Source organism: Pseudorca crassidens, chromosome 1 (assembly GCF_039906515.1).
Source record: "Pseudorca crassidens isolate mPseCra1 chromosome 1, mPseCra1.hap1, whole genome shotgun sequence".
In the NCBI taxonomy this organism is placed as follows: domain Eukaryota; kingdom Metazoa; phylum Chordata; class Mammalia; order Artiodactyla; family Delphinidae; genus Pseudorca; species Pseudorca crassidens.
Window position 1 is genome coordinate 92,818,076 of NC_090296.1, and position 18,653 is coordinate 92,836,728.

The window sequence follows — 18,653 nt, forward strand, 5'->3', positions numbered from 1 at the left end:
ACAACTACTGAAGCCCGTGTGCCTAGAGCCCATGCTCCGCAACAAGAAAAGCCACTGCTCACTGCAATTAGAGAGAGCCCACGCACAGCAACAAAGACCCAACACAGTCAAAAATAAATACATTTATGAAAAAAAAAAGAAAAGCTAGCTGAAATTAGGTCATTCGCTACCTAAGAAGCAAATGAACACGTGCTTGACATAACTCACTGTGGCGTGGGGGCAGGGTATTCCTGATGGGTGTATCAATGTAAAGGAGGACTGGTGAAGATTCACCAAGCTAACTGAATGCTGACACATGTAGGAATGAATGACAGCACCAGAAGAAACTTGGAATCTCTAGCGATACTGAAGTTCTGAATAAGAAAATGAAGGACATGAGAGCACAGGTCCTGTTTTCATTTCTTCATGTAGTTTAAATTCCTGACTTTAGAAGTGGAAAAAAAAAAAAAAACTATGAAAGTAAGTACCTGACTATTAACAATACTTAATAGGACTTCCCTTTGAATACAGAATTTGCCTTTCTGGCTGGTGGCTTATAATAACTGAAAAAATGGGCTCCTGTATTTTTATGTGCATTTTGTGAAGAATGTGCCTGATGGGAAAATGAAATTGATGTGTATTAGTTAAAGATTTGGTTTGGCTTAAGCAAAATCATTTATTTCTCCAGCCAATGAACATCTAGAGAAGTGACAACTCTGCTCCATAAAATCATCTGAGAGTTAACAGGCTCCAGTCAGCTCACAGTTCCACAATCACTTTGTTCTCATAATCTAGGGTAGAATCCATATTCCAGCAGGAGAACGGAACCAAGGAAGAAAAAGTGGGTATAAGGGGTTCCTGCTGGCTATCTCTTATGGAAGATTTCTGGGAATTGCCATGGGATATTTCACTCCACTTACATCGCATCAGCTAGAACTTGGTCACATGGCCAAACTGAACTGCAAGGCAGACTGGGAAATGTCATGTTCATTATGTGTAGCCAGCTAAAAATTCTACAGCTGTGGAAAAAGAGGAGAATGCAAATAGGGGAATAATAAATAGTCTTTGCTCAGAAAGTGGGGGAGAAAAATGCCTGCATATGATTGAATGAATGACACCATGCTGTCATAGCATGAAGATTTAAGGACTGCAGATATGACAAGGAGAGAATAGGAAGCCCAGTATGCCTCAAGAGAAAAGAGCTAGGATCAAAACTTATAACTTCTAATGGGTGTAAAAAAGTGCAAAGGGCAAGGATTAATAGAAGATGGAAAAGAGCTACATAACATTGCACATTAGAGATGAAGACATCTCTCAAATTTGCTGATGACAAATAAATGAAAGGAATAGTTAATACGTCGGGTACCATAATTTTCTAATATACTCATGTATCATTTACTTATAATTATTCCGTATCAATTTACAAATAGGATTTAAGGTGGCTTAATTAAAACTTTAAACATTCTGACAGACAGGGATATTGAATATTAGACAGAAATATAAAGACCTGAACTTTAGTAAAAAAAAAATCACATGATGACAAAATGGTGATGTGATTTACTTACATGAATAAAGTCTTGTGTACTTTACAACCTCAATATAAGCCATCAATGTGTCACTGCTTCTAAAATAGTTAACATAATCTTAGGCTGAATTAAAAAATTCAACTAATCATTTCTCCAGTGATTTTATGTATATCACCCAGGGGTTTCCAAGGTGCTTGGCAAATTAAGTTAACTAAAGGCATAATCTTCTCACAACTTCTATATATTTTTGTAAAAAATCATTCTTTATAAAAGAATGGTTTGAGTGCCTACACAGACATATCAAATACAGATGCCTGGCAATTAGAGAGATGAGACAAATTTGCTCATGACTTAGTTAACTAATCCTTTCACTACATAATCAAATCATGATGGTTTTCACTATTATATAAATATGTTCACTCATTGTCATATGGTGTTAAACTTATAACCTTAACAGGCTGTCAGTTAACAATAGGAAGCATAAAGGATACTGAGTTAAATATAAGCTAATAAGAAGCATAAAGATAACTCCACAATTCACTTTTAGATACTCTTCTCCAGACTGGTAAAATCCCAGTGCCTAGAATGGGGTCTGGCAATAGTAAACACTCAATGAATATTTGCTATAATTTCATATGTTGCAGAAAATACTGTGATAATCATACTGGAGTTGGCTTCACTTTTTGGGGGGTATAATGATTCTCTATATCTGCAGTACTCAATTTGTGGAGCACTACTTACAAATAGCAGAATTACACTATTTCTCCTACCTCACCATTTAAAAACTAGATGAAATTGTAAAAATAAATGACCTAATTTTTTAAAAGCATAGAAATAGTCTATTAATCATACCAGAGTAGCAAAGTGTATTTTGTCACCTTTAATACTATGACATTCATATTTTAATTTACATTTAATTTAATACATTTCAATTCTGCACATACCACATAAGATCATTTTGAAATTTTTTGTCCTCAAAGCATGCTTTAAAAATAAAGAAATCATGTTAAAAGGGATATCTGATATTTGTCTTTATATATAAAACATGAATTATGATTATACTTAAACTTTATAAAATAACCTTCAAAATATACTAATCTGAAATAAAATTTTTTTGATATGCACACTTTTTATTATATCAGTACTCCAAAATAATGAAATGATTAAAAATACGCTTTTTTTTTAATCATTTAAGCGTATTAAAAATACGCTTAAGGAAGATGGTGAGCTGTATTACTGTAGTTTATGGTCTATATTAAGGGAAATAATGAACAGTATTCTGTATTGGGCTATCTATATAGATCTAGTTCTTGCTGAGAAGCTGGTTTTAAGTAAGTAATATAACTGGTGAAGAGTCTGGAATCCATGCAGTATCGGGTATGGCTGAAGAAACTACAGATGGATGCTTTGCCTGGTGGAGGGGCATGACCAATGTCTTCATCTCTTTGAAGGGGTGTTATGTGGAAAAGCTTTTGATTTATTCTGCATAGCTTTAGAGGATATATCTGAGAGTATTTAGTAACACCTAGGATCAGAGCTACCTATAAATGTAATGAGTCACTTCAGAATTGGTAACCTACAATAAATTAGTGTGGGTATATAGCAGACAGATAGATACATCAATGGGACAAAACAAGATAGCCAATGTAAGGTAAAAGAGAGGCATTGCATCAGTAAAAAATGTAATGATGTATTTAATAACTAATATTGAAAAAATTATTTGTTGGAAGATTTTTAATCAGTTTCAGTTTCAGTGCTTGTGATTGGTCTGTTCATATTTTCTATTTCTTCCTGATTCAGTCTTGGCATAAAATATCAGTTTAGAGTTTCATCTCACATCATATCCCAAAATTAATTCCAGATGAATTTAAGAGATATATTTAAAACTTACATTACAAAAGCTAGAATAAAATGTATTTCAGATAGTGGAATGTAAAAAATACTTTTAAGCATAAAAAAATACAATAAATTATCAAAAAAGATACATAGATATGGCTACACAAAAATTAACCATTTAAAAAAAATTAATAGATCAACATAGTGCAAGATTAGAGAAACAGTGAGAATTAGGAATAGAACTAGGGATATTGAGAGTGCCAAAAGATGCAGAGAAGAAATTTATGACTATTGAAAAACTCTTGAACTTGGCGCTGAGGAGGTCATTGATGGCCTTGAAGAGATAAAGCCATTAAACAGATTAAAAGTTAGAATGCAAGTGTTAAATTGAGGAAAAGTGAGCAGATTTAGTCTATAGTTCAGGAAATTTGGTGCTAGTGAAAAGGAAGTGGGATAGTCTTTTGAAAAGATTTCAGAGTTAAGGGCAGGGACATTTTATTCATTTGGCCCTTAGGCACAGAGCCTAGAGCCTGTGAAAACATCAAGCTTACAAATATATTTAAACCTTTGAAATTTAGATATTGACAGTAAAATTTGACAAGAAAATAAAAAGAGATTAGCAAATATTTAACTTATAAAATATATCAAGCCAACTTCATTATTTATTAAATTTATCAATATTTTTCATAACATTTGAAAACAATTTGATAATTTTTTTTCACTTTGTAAGAACTCCCTAGAATGTACAGTATTTGCAGAAAGTTGATAGCAAATGATAAATAAAATGAGTTACTTTAGGCCAAGTAATTTCAAAAGAAAATTTATATAAAACTTTAAAATAGTTATAAAATATTGTATCTAATGAGAAATATGGATGTATTTTAATGTCAGATTGGTATAGGGTGGTCTTGGGAAATAGTAGTACTTAGGGTCTATGAATATCTTAAAACAGCCTTATTGAGAGAAAAATTTGGAAAGTGGATTTTTGTAATCAAAAGGCAATGAAGGGAGGGACTGAAGATGTCCAAGAGAGACACAAGTATACAAAATCAAGAGTCTACCGTTCTTTGAAGTCAATTCTTTTGAATTTACAATATTGTGTGTGCATGCACACACACAGGTTTAATAATAATTGGAGCAATCACATGCACAATATGTAAAAAATATAACACTAAGATACAGGATTTAAATACACAACACATATTTAGAAAAATTCTTTCCTGTTCTTGTAATTGTAACAGTGTACAAAAATCAGAGCAGTGTAAATACATTTCTTAGCCTTACTCTTTAATTAAAACCATACTAACATTAAACTAGTAACCAAGTTGATCAAACAAATGGTTTACATGCTTTACTATTTACTTACATAATTTAATTATAATTTGCAACTTGATGTTTTAAAATATCATTAAGAAATTTTCCAGACATTTTGGAATATATTGAGCATTTCTGTATGCATGTGCCATGGAGATTTTATTTATAAACCTATGTATGTAGAAAGTTATATAAAGTGGCCAAAACTATTTAACCTACAATAATAAGGGTACAATATACAAGGTACAAACTGCAACTAAACAGACCAGGGGAAATAAAATTAATTTAGAAAAGGTGTTTTCAAACTTTTTAGACATCAGGCAACTTACACTCATAAAAATTATTGAGGACACCGAAGAGCTTTTGTTCATATGGGTTATAACTACTGATACTTCCTGTATTCGACGTTAAACTGAGACATTTTGAAAATATTTATTTATTAACTTACTTAAAAGTCACAACAATAGCCCATTATGGGTCAACTCATACTATTAGCAGAGGAAGAAAATCAGGCTTATACAAGTCTAGTAATTTTCTCTAACTACTCTGCACATCCAATTAATTTTTCTAAAACACAATTTATATCCTGACATTTTTCAAATTTCAAACCTTCAATGACTCCTCATTGTCTACAAATAAAAGTTAAAATTCATTAAATTGGCAATCAAGGCCCTCAACAATCTCGTCCTAACTCCTTTTCCACCTTTTTCTACCTCTTGATACGTTTCCTACTCCAGACAGATAGCTCTAATTTCAATCTTCTGAAAATGACTTATGAATCGTTGACTCTACTATCTTACATATACTTTTATTTCTCAATTAGCATGACGTTTCCATTCTACCCATGTAAACCTTATCTATCCTTCAAGATGTAATTCAAGTTCTATCTGTTCCTCAAATCCTCCCTTGACCACCTAGGATATGTAACACCTCTTTCTTGTGAATAACGGTTGAATTGATTTTCCATCCTGTTCTTTGTAGCATTTGGTATATACTGCTTGGTATCATTCATTTTTGTTTTCTGTAGGAGGAAATACTAACTGAATTTTGATATGTATTTTATTAATATCCAGATATTTTGATGATATCACAATTAAAGTCACCAGATCAGGTTTCTAAAATATTCCTGGACCTCAGTTATTTTTCTATCCCAATACACCTGAGAGATATCACACACGAGTGTAGTAGTGGTCTGTATATAGAATATTTGTATTTCCTACACTTCCCAAAGTGTGTTTGCATTGTAAACTTACTCCTCATAACTGTTCATATTTCACAAAGAGAAGTCATTAACTTGGTAAGCGATCTTAATCCATCACCAAAGACATTAATAGTAGTAATTAATAACAAACCCCAGAATTACTACATATTTGGGTTAAGAATAAATCATAAAAAGTTCCACTACAGTTGACTCTTGAACAAAATGGGTTTGAACTGTGTTAGTCTACTTATAAATGATTTTTTTCAATAAATATGTACTAAGGTAGTACACGATCTGTGGTTGTTTGAACCTGAGGATGCGGAACCTACAGATACAGAGGGCTGACTCTGATACATGGATTTTTCTACTCTGCCAGGGTCGGTGCCCCAATTCCTGCTATGTTCAAGCGTCAACTCTATAGTTTCTTATACACTCAATCATATAATGTTATTAATTAAAATGTAGACTGTACTTTTTAAATTAATAGACTTTTCTTTAGAACAGTTTTAGATTTACAGGAAAAAATGAGTACATAGTAGAGTTCCTACATACCACTACCACTTCCCCACACAGTCCCTCTACTATTAACATTTTTGCATTAATGTGGTATATCTGTTACAATTAATGAATCAGTAATTACATATTGTTAACTAAACTCCATAGTCTACACTAAAGTTCACTCTTTGCCTTGTATAGTTCTATGTGTTTTGACAAATGTATAATATCATGTATCCACTATTACAGTATCATATAAAACAGGTTCACTGCCTTAACAATATCATGCTTCACATTTTCATCCTACTCCCCTCTTCCTAAGCCCCTGGCAACAACTAATCATTTTACTGTCTCTATAGTTTAGCCTTTTCCAGAGTGTCATACAACTGGAATCATACAGTATGTAGTCTCTCGGACTGACCTCTTTCACTTAGCAATATGCATTGAAGGTTCCTCCGTATCTTTTTGTGTCTTGATAGCTTATTTCCTTTTATCGCTGAAAAATATTCCAAAGTACATATGTACCGTAGCTTATCCATTCATATGCTAAAGGGCATTTTGGTTGCTTCCAGTTTTGATGGTTTAGAATAAAACTCTGTTATAAATATTCATGTTCAGGTTTTGGTGTGGACTTAAATTTTAAGCTCAATTGGATAAACACTTATGGCAGGATTGATGGATTGTATGATGAGAGTATATTTAGCATTCAGTAAGAAACCAAACTGTTTTCCAAAGTGGCTGTACCACTTTACATCCCCACTAGCAATGAATGGCAGTTCCAGTTGCTCTGCATCCTTGTCTGCAAGTGGTATCTTAAAAAATTTCAATCATTCTAATAGTTGTGTAGTGGTATCTCGTTGTTTTATTCTGTAAGTCCCTAATGACATATAATGTTGAGCATATTTTCATATGCTTATTTGCCATCGGTGTATTTGCTTTGATGAGACATCTGTTCAGACCTTTTGCCCACTTTTTAACTGGGTTGCTTATTTGTTTATTGTTGAGTTTTAAGAGTTCTTTATTTTGGAAATATGAGATGTATTTTTTGCGTACATGTATGTATGTATTTGGATGTACTTCTATGATATAAAAATGAATGGAATCTATAGCCTTAAATGTAATATAAATATATAATGGTGAAGATTTTCCATCTAACAATCCCAGCTTGACAGAAAATCATAAAAGTCATTTAACATTAAAATGTTTTTCTTTTTTGGTACCAATTCTTAGTTTTAATGTGCCCAAGAAAGTATATTTGGTCGAGGACAAAATTAAATGTTCTGAGTGACCTAATAACCATTAAGCCACTGTTTCCACTTATTTTCAACTTTAAAATAACTCTTAGTTATCATGCTAGAACATCTATATTAATATATGACCCCTCAAAACTTTTAAATATAAATCTTAAAATGTTCAGGGAAAAGAAATATTGAAGGAGCTGGAATTGGTGGATTTTTACATGATCAAACACTAAGAATTTTTTTTCTGCTAACTCATGAAAAGACATGGAGGAACCTTAAATGCATATTACTAAGTGAAAGAAGCCAACCTGAAAAGGCTACATACTCTATGATTCCAACTATATAACATTCTGGAAAAAGCAAAACCACGGAGACAGTGAAAAGATCAGTGGTCTCCAAGAGTTGCGGGTAAGGGAGAGAAATGAACAGGTTGAGAACAGAGGACTCTTAGGGCAGTAAAAATACTCTGTATGATACAAAAATGATGATACATGTCCAAACACCAAGAGTAAACCATAAAGTAAACTATGGGCTGTGGTTGATAATGATGGTCAATGTAGGTTCATTAATTATAACAACTGTACCACTCTGGTGGGGGCTGTGATAACTGGGGAGGCTATGCATGTGTGGGAGCAGGGGGTAGCTGGGAAATCTCTGTACCTTCCCCTCAATTTTGCTGTGAACCTAAAACTTCTCTAAAAAATAAATTCTTAATAAAAACTTTTTTTGAAAACAGGAAAGTTAAAACACCTTAAAATCTGTAGGAACACTACTTCCTACTCTGCACTTAAGTGAAAGAATGATAACTTTAGTTTCTTCATTCTTGGGTTTTCTTGAATAAAAAAAGGCACAGCACACGGGGCAAAACAGACCAGAAAGTCAGGATTGATAGCGTATTAATTCTGCCAGTACTACTTAATGCTCTTCCAAGAAATATATTTTTAGGTCTGTTGATTTCCTAGTAAAATGATTTTTTAAATACGTCAAACAATATACAATATTACTGTGTCAGGAACCTTGCCATTTTCAAGTCTGTCCTCATCCTGGTTAAAAGTAGAATCTTTAAAGATTGAACATCTGTTCATATGCTTATTTGCCAACTGTATATCTACTTTGGTATCTGTTCAGACATTTTGCCCATTTTTTAATTGGGTTGTTTAAAATCTAAAGATTTTTTGATGTCCTTAACCCCAATGTGCGGAGGGATAAGATTAACAATGTTTATCACCTATTGAGTGTCAGAGTGTAACAAAAATATGGTGGGCAATGGGCAAGTAGGGGATAGAGGAAAAGGGTTTAGAGATGGGACAATATGAATATATTGTCATGACTGAACCTGAAGGGAAAGTGTCCACATAGCATAATCAACAATACCTCTATCATTCTATAGTTATATTTTGTAGACAGTTGGTCTATAAACGAAAAAGCCAGCAAACATGCCAGATTTCATTCCCTAATTAAAACTGAGCATGAAAGATACTCTAAGCCTATGCATCAGTACTCTCCTTTCTAAGAGAAAATATTGAATAAAGAGGGAAATAGCAGGAGAAAGGGACTAGAAGGAAAAAACTGACTTCACATTTTACAGTGGTAAGATCTTTAGAAATCAACTATTCCGTATGTTTTTAAATAGATATATTTACTCAGTTTTGAAGGTATTGCAAATTGGTTGAATCAGTGAATTTCTTTAGTATTCTTCACTAAGTTTATTGATATAAACTTAACCTATTTGGATTCTGCTGCGTAATAAATTATTTCCCTTTGATCTTCCTTTGCTGAACAAGAAGAGTTAGCTGCCAGATAAAGTGCTCCTAAAGGGCAGGGTTTGTCACTGAATTGAGCCTAGCACAGAACTGGCTCTCACTGAAGATTTGTTGAATTTTGCATGAATGCATCAGCATCACATCCTTCACATGCTTGTAAGCAATTGTTAACATTTCCCTTAGCCTCTCCTTCAGGGCTGTGTCTCCAGAAGTTTTCTTTTCTTTTAATTAAGGTGTATCTATGTGTGTGTTTACATATGTGTTTTGCTGTTTATACTAGATTTTAACTTCTGGAGTTCAGAAACCAGTGCTGTTTTTCTTAATTTGTATCCTAAAATTACCATACAGTTCTATGCATTCTGACAATGCTTCATAAATACTTTAAAAGATAAATATCCATTCCTTTGCATTTTCTTCATAGACTTCAATTTCTAGATGAGCAGCTGTAGAACTCTCAATTGGATGAGCTCTGACTAGTGCTAACCATAGTATAGTGGGAAAATGACTTCTATATGCAGCATATATTGGAAACAGATAACACATATTAATTAGGCTACATTAATCCTGATGAAATGGGTAAAAATTTTATTCTCCAGATAGGAAAAATGAAGCCAGAAGAATAAATAAGAGGATGAAGTGAAGGCATGGAATAAAAAAATTAGAATTTCCTCCACTTAAGTGACTATTTTAGAACACAGCTTCTGGAAACTTGATTTATGCAGATAATTTTCACTTGGAATTTTCTTTACATTATGTTAAGCGCAAGAAAGAGAATGTCTCAAGTTGAAAGTATAATTACCAGTAGTTACATAAAACAGTTCACTAAACTTTTAATTTCTATGCCATTTTAAAAAGTTGATTGAGAGGTTTTTTTCTTACTGTAGTTAGAGTATTAAAATACAGCACTTTAGGAAATGATATATAATGAAACAGTAGGTTTTCTTGTGGCAATTTCAATAATGGTTAAAAAATTAATTAAATGGTATAAAGTTATAAAATATTCTGTGATCAGGACTCATAATTTGGTTTTAGATGCTGTTTTCATTATCAAAAAGCTCACTATCAGTTTAAAATATTTACTATTTTGGGGGGGTACAAATGAACTTATGTACAAAAGAGCAACAGAATTACAGATGTAGAAAACAAACTTATAGTTACCAGGGGGTAAGGGAGGGGAGGGATAAATTGGTAGACGGGATTGACATATACACACTACTATATATAAAATAGATAACTAATAAGGACCTACCGTATAGAACAGAGAACTCTACTCAATACTCTGTAATGGTCTATATGGGAAAAGAATCTAAAAAAGAGTGGATATATGTATATGTATAACTGATTCACTTTGTTGTACACCTGAAACTAATACAACATTGTAAATCAACCATACTCTAATAAAAATTTTAAAAAACAAATCAAAATAAAATATTTAATTTTTTAAAGGTAGTTGGTTCTGTTTACCATCATTTACAATTGCTTTAGTCGGAATTTTATTCATTTTCAGTATATTCAAGAAATATTCTGTCAGCAATAATTATTAATATAAAGCTTAAGTAGAAAATTAAAGATGTTAGCTAATTATATACTTTCATAGCATTATATAATGATTAAGAGCCAGACCTTTTGGGTTCAAATTCCACTTCTGCCACTTACCAGCTGAGAATTTGGGCAAATTACTTCTTTGTACCTGAGCTTCTTGATCTGTAAACTGGGGAAAATATGAGTACTTGCCTTATAGTCTTGGTGATAAGTACATGTATTAATACATGAGTGCTAAAACAATACTTTGCATGTGGTATGAATTGAATAAACTTTAGGTATTATTGATGTTATTATTACTATTACAGTAAATTAGAAATGTAATTCTAGAGAAGAAAAAGCAAAATTCAAGTATGTAACTCTTCTTTTTGAATCCAAATATCTTTTTCTACAAAATAAAAAATCAATAGTTTTGCACTTCCCACATTTAATAAGGACTAATCTGGTGTTTGTGTGTACATGTTATGGGTGGATGGGGGTCTCAGGCTGAGTAAATAATCATGTTAATAATCTTAACTTCCAAGTGAAATAGAAATAAGGACAAATGGTCATTCTTGGATAATCTGCAAAGCTGGGTGAATAACTGACATATCTTTCTGTGATTCCTTGCAGACATCATGGAAATCAGGACAGTGGCCGTTGGAATTGTAGCAATCAAAGGAGTGGAAAGTGAATATTATCTTGCAATGAACAAGGAAGGAAAACTCTATGCAAAGGTATTGATAATTGATACCTTAGACTTAATTTCTCATATTTATTTTTGTCAAAAATATCTTCCCTTTCTGAAAAGTAAAAATGAAATTAACTCCTCTCAAACTACATAATTCAATGATTTCATTAAAACATTTTATACTTAATAATTAAATTTTCTGTGTGATCTTGGACAATTTGCTTAAGTTCTCTGGACTCTGGTTTCTTCATCTGTAAAACAAGTCAGATTAACTGACCTCTAAGGATCCTTCCAGCTCTAAAATTCCATTTGTATATTAGATTCTTAAAATCTAAAATGTCCATCTGTCAGTATTAAAGCTCTTTTTGTTAAAGTTCACCCAATTTGCACTTTGCTGACATGAAAATTCTTGGGGAAAAAAAATCCAGACGTTTGTTTATCAACATCAATCTCACAATCATGGGCTTTGAACTGTAAGCATTCCCATTGTTCCCCCTTTTTATAACATGAAATATGCAACTGTTCATCCCACTATAACAAAGTATAATTGACTTTCCTTTGTGTTCCTGGCACAGACTACGTAAAAATACAGGTTTAAGTGAATGAATGAATAGTTGGATGAACAAATTAACTTTTTATTTTCCATCACTATCACAGGCAATGTAATAGTAAATGAAGAAAAGTTGTGAAATATGTCCTTCAGCTGAGGGAGGCAGAGGCTCTGCTAATTGTATCAAAATGTCAGTGTTAGGGAAAGAGTGACTTGGGCATAGTAATATGAGAGCTGCTAATTAGGAGGAAATAGCTCTTAATACTTAAGAATAGTAGCAACTGACTGCCAAAAAGCTACATGTTTGAAACTATGTTGCATAACTAAATGTGTATCATTTTATCTTTTAAAAAATTTAATCTTTTTTCAAATATGCTAAGTATATATAACAAACTGCATTATGCCTGCTCAAAAAAAGTCATGTATGTTTTAATCCTACTAAATATTACTGCTTATTCTTTGTCTAATTGAGTCCCTCCAAAAATAATTTGGATAATGTTGTTTGTTTGTTGTTCTTTGCAGAAAGAATGCAATGAAGACTGTAACTTCAAAGAATTAATTCTGGAAAACCACTACAACACATACGCATCAGCTAAATGGACACACAGTGGAGGAGAAATGTTTGTTGCCTTAAATCAAAAGGGGGTTCCTGTAAGAGGGAAAAAAACGAAGAAAGAACAAAAAACAGCCCACTTTCTTCCTATGGCAATAACCTAATCATATATGGCATATAAGAAACCAGTTCCAGCAGGGAGATTTCTTTAAGTGGACTGTTTTCTTCCTTTTTTCTTTTCTTTTTTTTTTTTTTTTTAAGTAACCAAGAAAGGCTGGAAAACTACTGAAAAACTGATCAAGCTGGACTTGCGCATTTATGTTTATTTTAAGAGACTGCATTAAAGAAAGATTTGAAAAAATATACACAAAAATCAGATTTAGTAACTAAAAGTTGTAAAAAATTGTAAAACTGGTTGTACAATCATGATGTCAGTAATAGTAATGTTTTTTCTTAAATTAATTTACCCTTAAGACTGTTAGATTTGATTATCTGATAATGATTATTTAAATATTCCTATCTGCTTATAAAATGGCTGCTATAATAATAATAATGCAGATGATGTTATATAAGATGTGTCAGACCTAAAAGCTGCTGGAATGATTTGTCAGATAATCCAGCCAACACTAACTATGGAAGATGAGCAGTATCTGAATGCTTTCTAGTGAAAAATTATGAACCACTTAAATTCTAATCAGAAAAGAAGGAATATTCTCAAAAATTCTATTATGGAAATGAATCAAAGAGGTAGTTTTACAAGAGTATAAGATTAGAACATGCTTGTACCTGTTAACAAGAACAAAATTCCTAATGCTGCTCCCAATTGAAAGGGTATTGCTTAAAGGATGTTTTCAAAAATCTTGTATATAAAATAGCAATAATGATGATAATACTGTACTTCATCTCACTCACCACAAAATAACATTTTATAATCCCTAAAAGTAAAATTCAAAAATCTTTTATGTTTTTTTCAAGTAACATAATCTATCTTTTGTATAATTCATATTCGGGAATATGGCTTTTAATAATGTTCTTCCCACAAATAATCATGCTTTTATCCTGTGGTTACCGCATTAAACTCTATTTTAAGTTGTATTTGAACTTTACTGTTTTGTTATTTAAGTTTATGTTATTTATAAAAAAAAAAACCTTAATAAGCTGTATCTGTTTCATATGCTTTTAATTCTAAAGCAATAACAAAACCGTCTGGCTCAATTGCAAGTTCCCCCTCCCCCTCATGAGCAACACCAAGTCTAGTACACAGCACTCAGGCCAGCAAATCCTGGACAGCAGACAAAAATGACAGCTTGCAGCAATTCTTACAATAGATGTCTCACAAGGAACAATACAAAAATGTGAAATATGTTTTGCCACATACTCTTGTCAACTAAATTGGATCTTATAAGTAAAATCACTGTAGATAAAAGAACTTACAGGATTTTAAAGTTAAACTATATTTGAGTTCATGAGTAGAATAGTACAACATTTAAAAAATATGCATATTTAAAGTTAGTAGTTTTTCTAATCTCTAGAAATCTCTGCCATTCAAAATATGGCAGCATTGAAAGTTGTTTTCCTGTTCAATGGCAAGAGCACAATGCCCAAAGTAGAGTCTATACTTAGGGATTTGAGGCCCTGAATAGCAATGAAGGCTTGAGGTCAGGCTACAGATAATGGACTTATTGAAAAGATAAATTTCTACTTCATAATTCTGGCATTGGTAGATCTTGTTAGCACTTTAATGTTCATCAGTAGAAGGCCAACATTTATCGAAATTAAATTGGTGGTACGCTAATAAGGGTGGTTTTTATTTCAAAATATTTGTCTTTTAAGTCCCTTTATTTTATACAAATATTAACTGATAATACATTTATAAGAGAGAGTTACATGAAAAGGCTAAGTTAACAGAAATAATAGGTTCATTTGATTTCCTTGTGACTCAACCTACATGATGAGGCTGCAGGAAGCTAGAAAAAATTGCCCTTCCTCAGATATACTCTAGGGAAATGCCATGAATGATATTCTTAACTGTTGTATGATTCAAGGGCCTTGCTAGTCTAGGTTCCTAGATCAGGCTTCTGTTACTGGTGTCTTGTGAACATACTGAGAGCAGAAGAGGACCTATATGGTTTTTTTTTTTTTGAGGATCTATGTTTTTCATATTTGTTTCCTTAGTGTCTAGCAGAGTGCCTGTCCATAATCAATTTTTTATATGAATTCACTCAATGTTTGAGTATCAAAGAAAATTCATAATGAGACTAACCGTACTTTATTTTAAAAAGGGTGAAACATGATTATATGGAAATTTAAACAGAAACAGTGTGTATGTATATAAGTTATGAGCTATATTAGGACCAAATACTCTGACTATAGAGTTATAGTTATGAACAAATTACAAAGCAACGCTGAATTAACCAACATTTAGCAGTAAGTCCAATCCAGTAGTGTTTCTAGAAACATGTACTTATAATTCTTTATCCTCCCTCCCCCTTTTTTTTACACTTAATGTGAAAATTTTAGAAAATAAAATCTGCACTAGTTACATACACTTAGAATTCAAGAATCTAAACACTGCAAGCGGCCTTAGTCCTTACTATTCATTTGTAGACCAGGAAATTGAGACTGTAACAGATCCCAAATCACATAGCTGGTTAGGTTCAGAACTGCCACAAGAGTCTAGGTCATTCAGCATGTATTTCCTACTCTTGGATGATTAGGATTATTAGTTAGTGGTCTTTAAAAAAAATTATTCCTATTGAGATATAACCTTTACATTTGCATGCAAATGTGACATGTTTTGGCACTTCACTTCATATATAATAGTCTATACTGTCATATTTGACTCAAAAGGAGGAAAAAAATGATGAAATTTCTCATTCTGACTCCTATTCAACTTTTCGGTACGCGGGTCTCTCACTGTTGTGGCCTCTCCCGTTGCGGAGCATAGGCTCCGGACGCACAGGCTCAGCAGCCATGGCTCACGGGACCAGCCGCTCCGAGGCATGTGGGATCTTCCCGGACCGGGGCACGAACCCGCGTGCCTATATCGGCAGGCAGACTCTCAACCACTGTGCCACCAGGGAAGCCCCCTATTCAACTTTTAAATGCACCTCTTTACTTACAAATGGAAAGCACTGTGCAAAATAGCCAGATAAACAGAGTAACCTTTTCTAAATGTTCTTTGAAAGAGAAAATTGGTTAAATACATTGGTTTCCAAGAATTAGGAAGGAAAAAATTAAACAGAAGAATATAAAATGTTAACAAAAGAAGTAATAAAGATACTCTCAATGCAATTAGTGAACTAAAACATTTTTACATAAAAAATGCTATAATATAAATTAACAGCCTTTGAGTTGGCTAAAATTCAACTTAATGACAGAAGAGAAGGGATGCTGGAGATAAATTCTTAGTTTCCATCTCTCAGAGTTTGCCCTTCTGCTTCTCTAAAGTGACAAATAACATAGAGATGGACTATGGGACCAGCTATAGTAAAAGCAATTCTGTATCCACAAATATCCTAAATCAGTGCCTCTCACAATTTTCTACTTAAATACCAATACTAGTAGAGGTAGAGAATGAGAGTCTAAGGAATAATGCAAAGGTAGCCCACCAAAGACACAAATTTTCCTGAAAATCATTCTCTTAAAACACATGTGATTTTTGCATTTTATTCCACTATATATTTATGTTTGCTTTAATATAAAATTCATACCAGTGGGAAAAAGTGATGCATCAGAAAAATGTGTAAGCTTTCTCATGTGGCTTCATTTACACTACTATCCCACTGCCATATACTTGGGCATGAATAAGACACAAGAGATCCTATACCTCTCATAGTTCAACTTTACACGCAGGTGACACATGGCTAAAGAAAACCAAAAGTTTATGTAAAAGTTTACTATGAACCAGAGTGACATTAAAAATATTTAATGACGAGTATGAGTGGTTACTCGTCAATCAGAATATACCACTGCTCTATTAGAATAGATTCAGGCCACTGTGACTAACTTGTGGGTATCAGATGATTATCAGCCTTGACCATTTCTATGATCACCTTAAAACAGTTTTTAGAGAATATCTATTAATTGGTCTCTCTGATTTGAGTTCTTAATGCATATGTTAATATGCCATAGTTCATTAAACCTTCATGCCTATTTCAACACTGTTGCCAGGCTACTCTTTATTTTAGACTTTACTATTTTTAATTGATATATAGCTGACATACAATATTATGTAAGTTATAGGTGTCCAATATAGTGATTCACACTTTTTGAAGGTTATATTCCATTTATAGTTATTATATTGGCTATATCCCATGTTGTACAATATATCCTTGTAGGTTATTTTATACATAATAGTTTGAATCTCAATTTCCTACCCCTGTATTGCCCACCCCCAGGCTACTCTTTATTCCACTTCTATATGCATCCAGCAGAGCGGCGGCTTTCAATGAAGGTGATGTACCTTCAGGCCCACATATGCTTCCACTCATCCTCTAACTTAGAATGGTTTGCCAAGAAAACGTACTTGTTTTTTTCTTAACATCTTTAATGGAGTATACTTGCCTTACAATGGTTAGTTTCTGCTGTATAACAAAGTGAATCAGCAATACGTATACATATATCCCCATATCCCCTCCCTCTTGCGTCTCCCTCCCATCCTCCCTATCCCACTCCTCTAGGTGGTCACAAAGCACCAAGCTGATCTCCCTGTGCTATGCGGCTGCTTCCCACTAGCTATTTGACATTTGGTAGTGTATATATGTCAATGCTACTCTCTCACTTTGTCCCAGTTTACCCTTTCCCCTTCCCGTGTCCTCAAGTCCATTTTCTATATCTGCATCTTTATTCCTGTCCTGCCCGAGGTTCTTCAGAACCATTTATTTTTCTTTTTAGATTCCATATATATGTGTTACCATATGGTATTTGTTTTTCTCTTTCTGACTTACTTCACTGTCAATGACAGACTCTAGGTCCATCCACCTCACTACAAATAACTCAATTTCGTTTCTTTTTATGGCTGAGTAATATTCCATTGTATATATGTGCCACATCTTCTTTATCCATCCATCTGTTGATGGACACTTAGGTTATGTCCATGTCCTGGCTATTGTAAATAGTGCTGCAATGAATATTGTGCTACATGACTCTTTTTGAATTATGGTTTTCTCAGGGTATATACCCAGTAGTGGGATTGCTGGGTCGTATGGTAGTTCTATTTTTAGTTTTTTAAGGAACCTCCATACTATTCTCCATAGTGGCTGGATAAGTTTACATTCCAACCAATAGTGCAAGAGGGTTCCCTTATCTCCACACCCTCTCCAGCACTTATTGTTTGTAGATTTTTTGATGACGGCCATTCTGACTGGTGTGAGGTGATACCTCGTTTTAGTTTTGATTTGCATTTCACTAATGACTAGTGATGTTGAGCATCCTTTCACATGTTTGTTGGCTATCTGTGTATCTTCTTTAGAGAAATGTCTATTTATGTCTTCTGCCCATTTTTGGATTGGGTTGTTTGCTTTTTGGATATTGAACTGCATGAGCTGCTCGTAAATTTTGGAGATTAATCCTTTGTCAGTTGCTTCATTTGCAAATATTTTCTTCCATTTTGAGAGTTGTCTCTTTGTCTTGTTTATGGTTTCGTTTGCTGTACAAAAGTTTTAAGTTCCATTAGGTCCCATTTATTTTTGTTTTTATTTCCATTTCTCTAGGAGGTGGGTCAAAAAGGATCTTGCTGTGATTTATGTCATAGAGTGTTCTGCCTATGTTTTCCTCTAAGAGTTTTATAGTGTCTGGCCTTACATTTAGGTCTGTAATCCATTTTCAGTTTATTTTCATGTATGGTAAGAGGGAGTGTTCTAATTTCATTCTTTTACATGTAGCTGTCCAGTTTTCCCAGCACCACTTATTGAAGAGGCTGTCTTTTCTCCATTGTATATTCTTGCCACCTTCATCAAAAATAAGGTGACCATATGTGCGT

General features: G+C 33.2%; 2 protein-coding genes across 4 annotated transcripts in view; one reads left to right on the plus strand and one right to left on the minus strand.

Annotated features, from left to right (window-relative positions):
• FGF7 (fibroblast growth factor 7) overlaps window positions 1-13,771 on the plus strand; it is a 62,974-nt gene extending 49,203 nt beyond the window's left edge. For all 3 annotated transcript variants that reach the window (XM_067746597.1, XM_067746606.1, XM_067746614.1), the window contains exons 3-4: window positions 11,510-11,613; window positions 12,640-13,771. In XM_067746597.1, the coding sequence (XP_067602698.1) occupies window positions 11,510-11,613; window positions 12,640-12,834 (299 nt within the window). In that variant the 3' untranslated portion in view covers window positions 12,835-13,771. The remainder of the gene's footprint in view (window positions 1-11,509; window positions 11,614-12,639) is intronic.
• Window positions 1-18,653, minus strand: part of FAM227B (family with sequence similarity 227 member B) — a 277,213-nt gene that overhangs the window by 159,738 nt on the left and 98,822 nt on the right. The window lies entirely within an intron of this gene.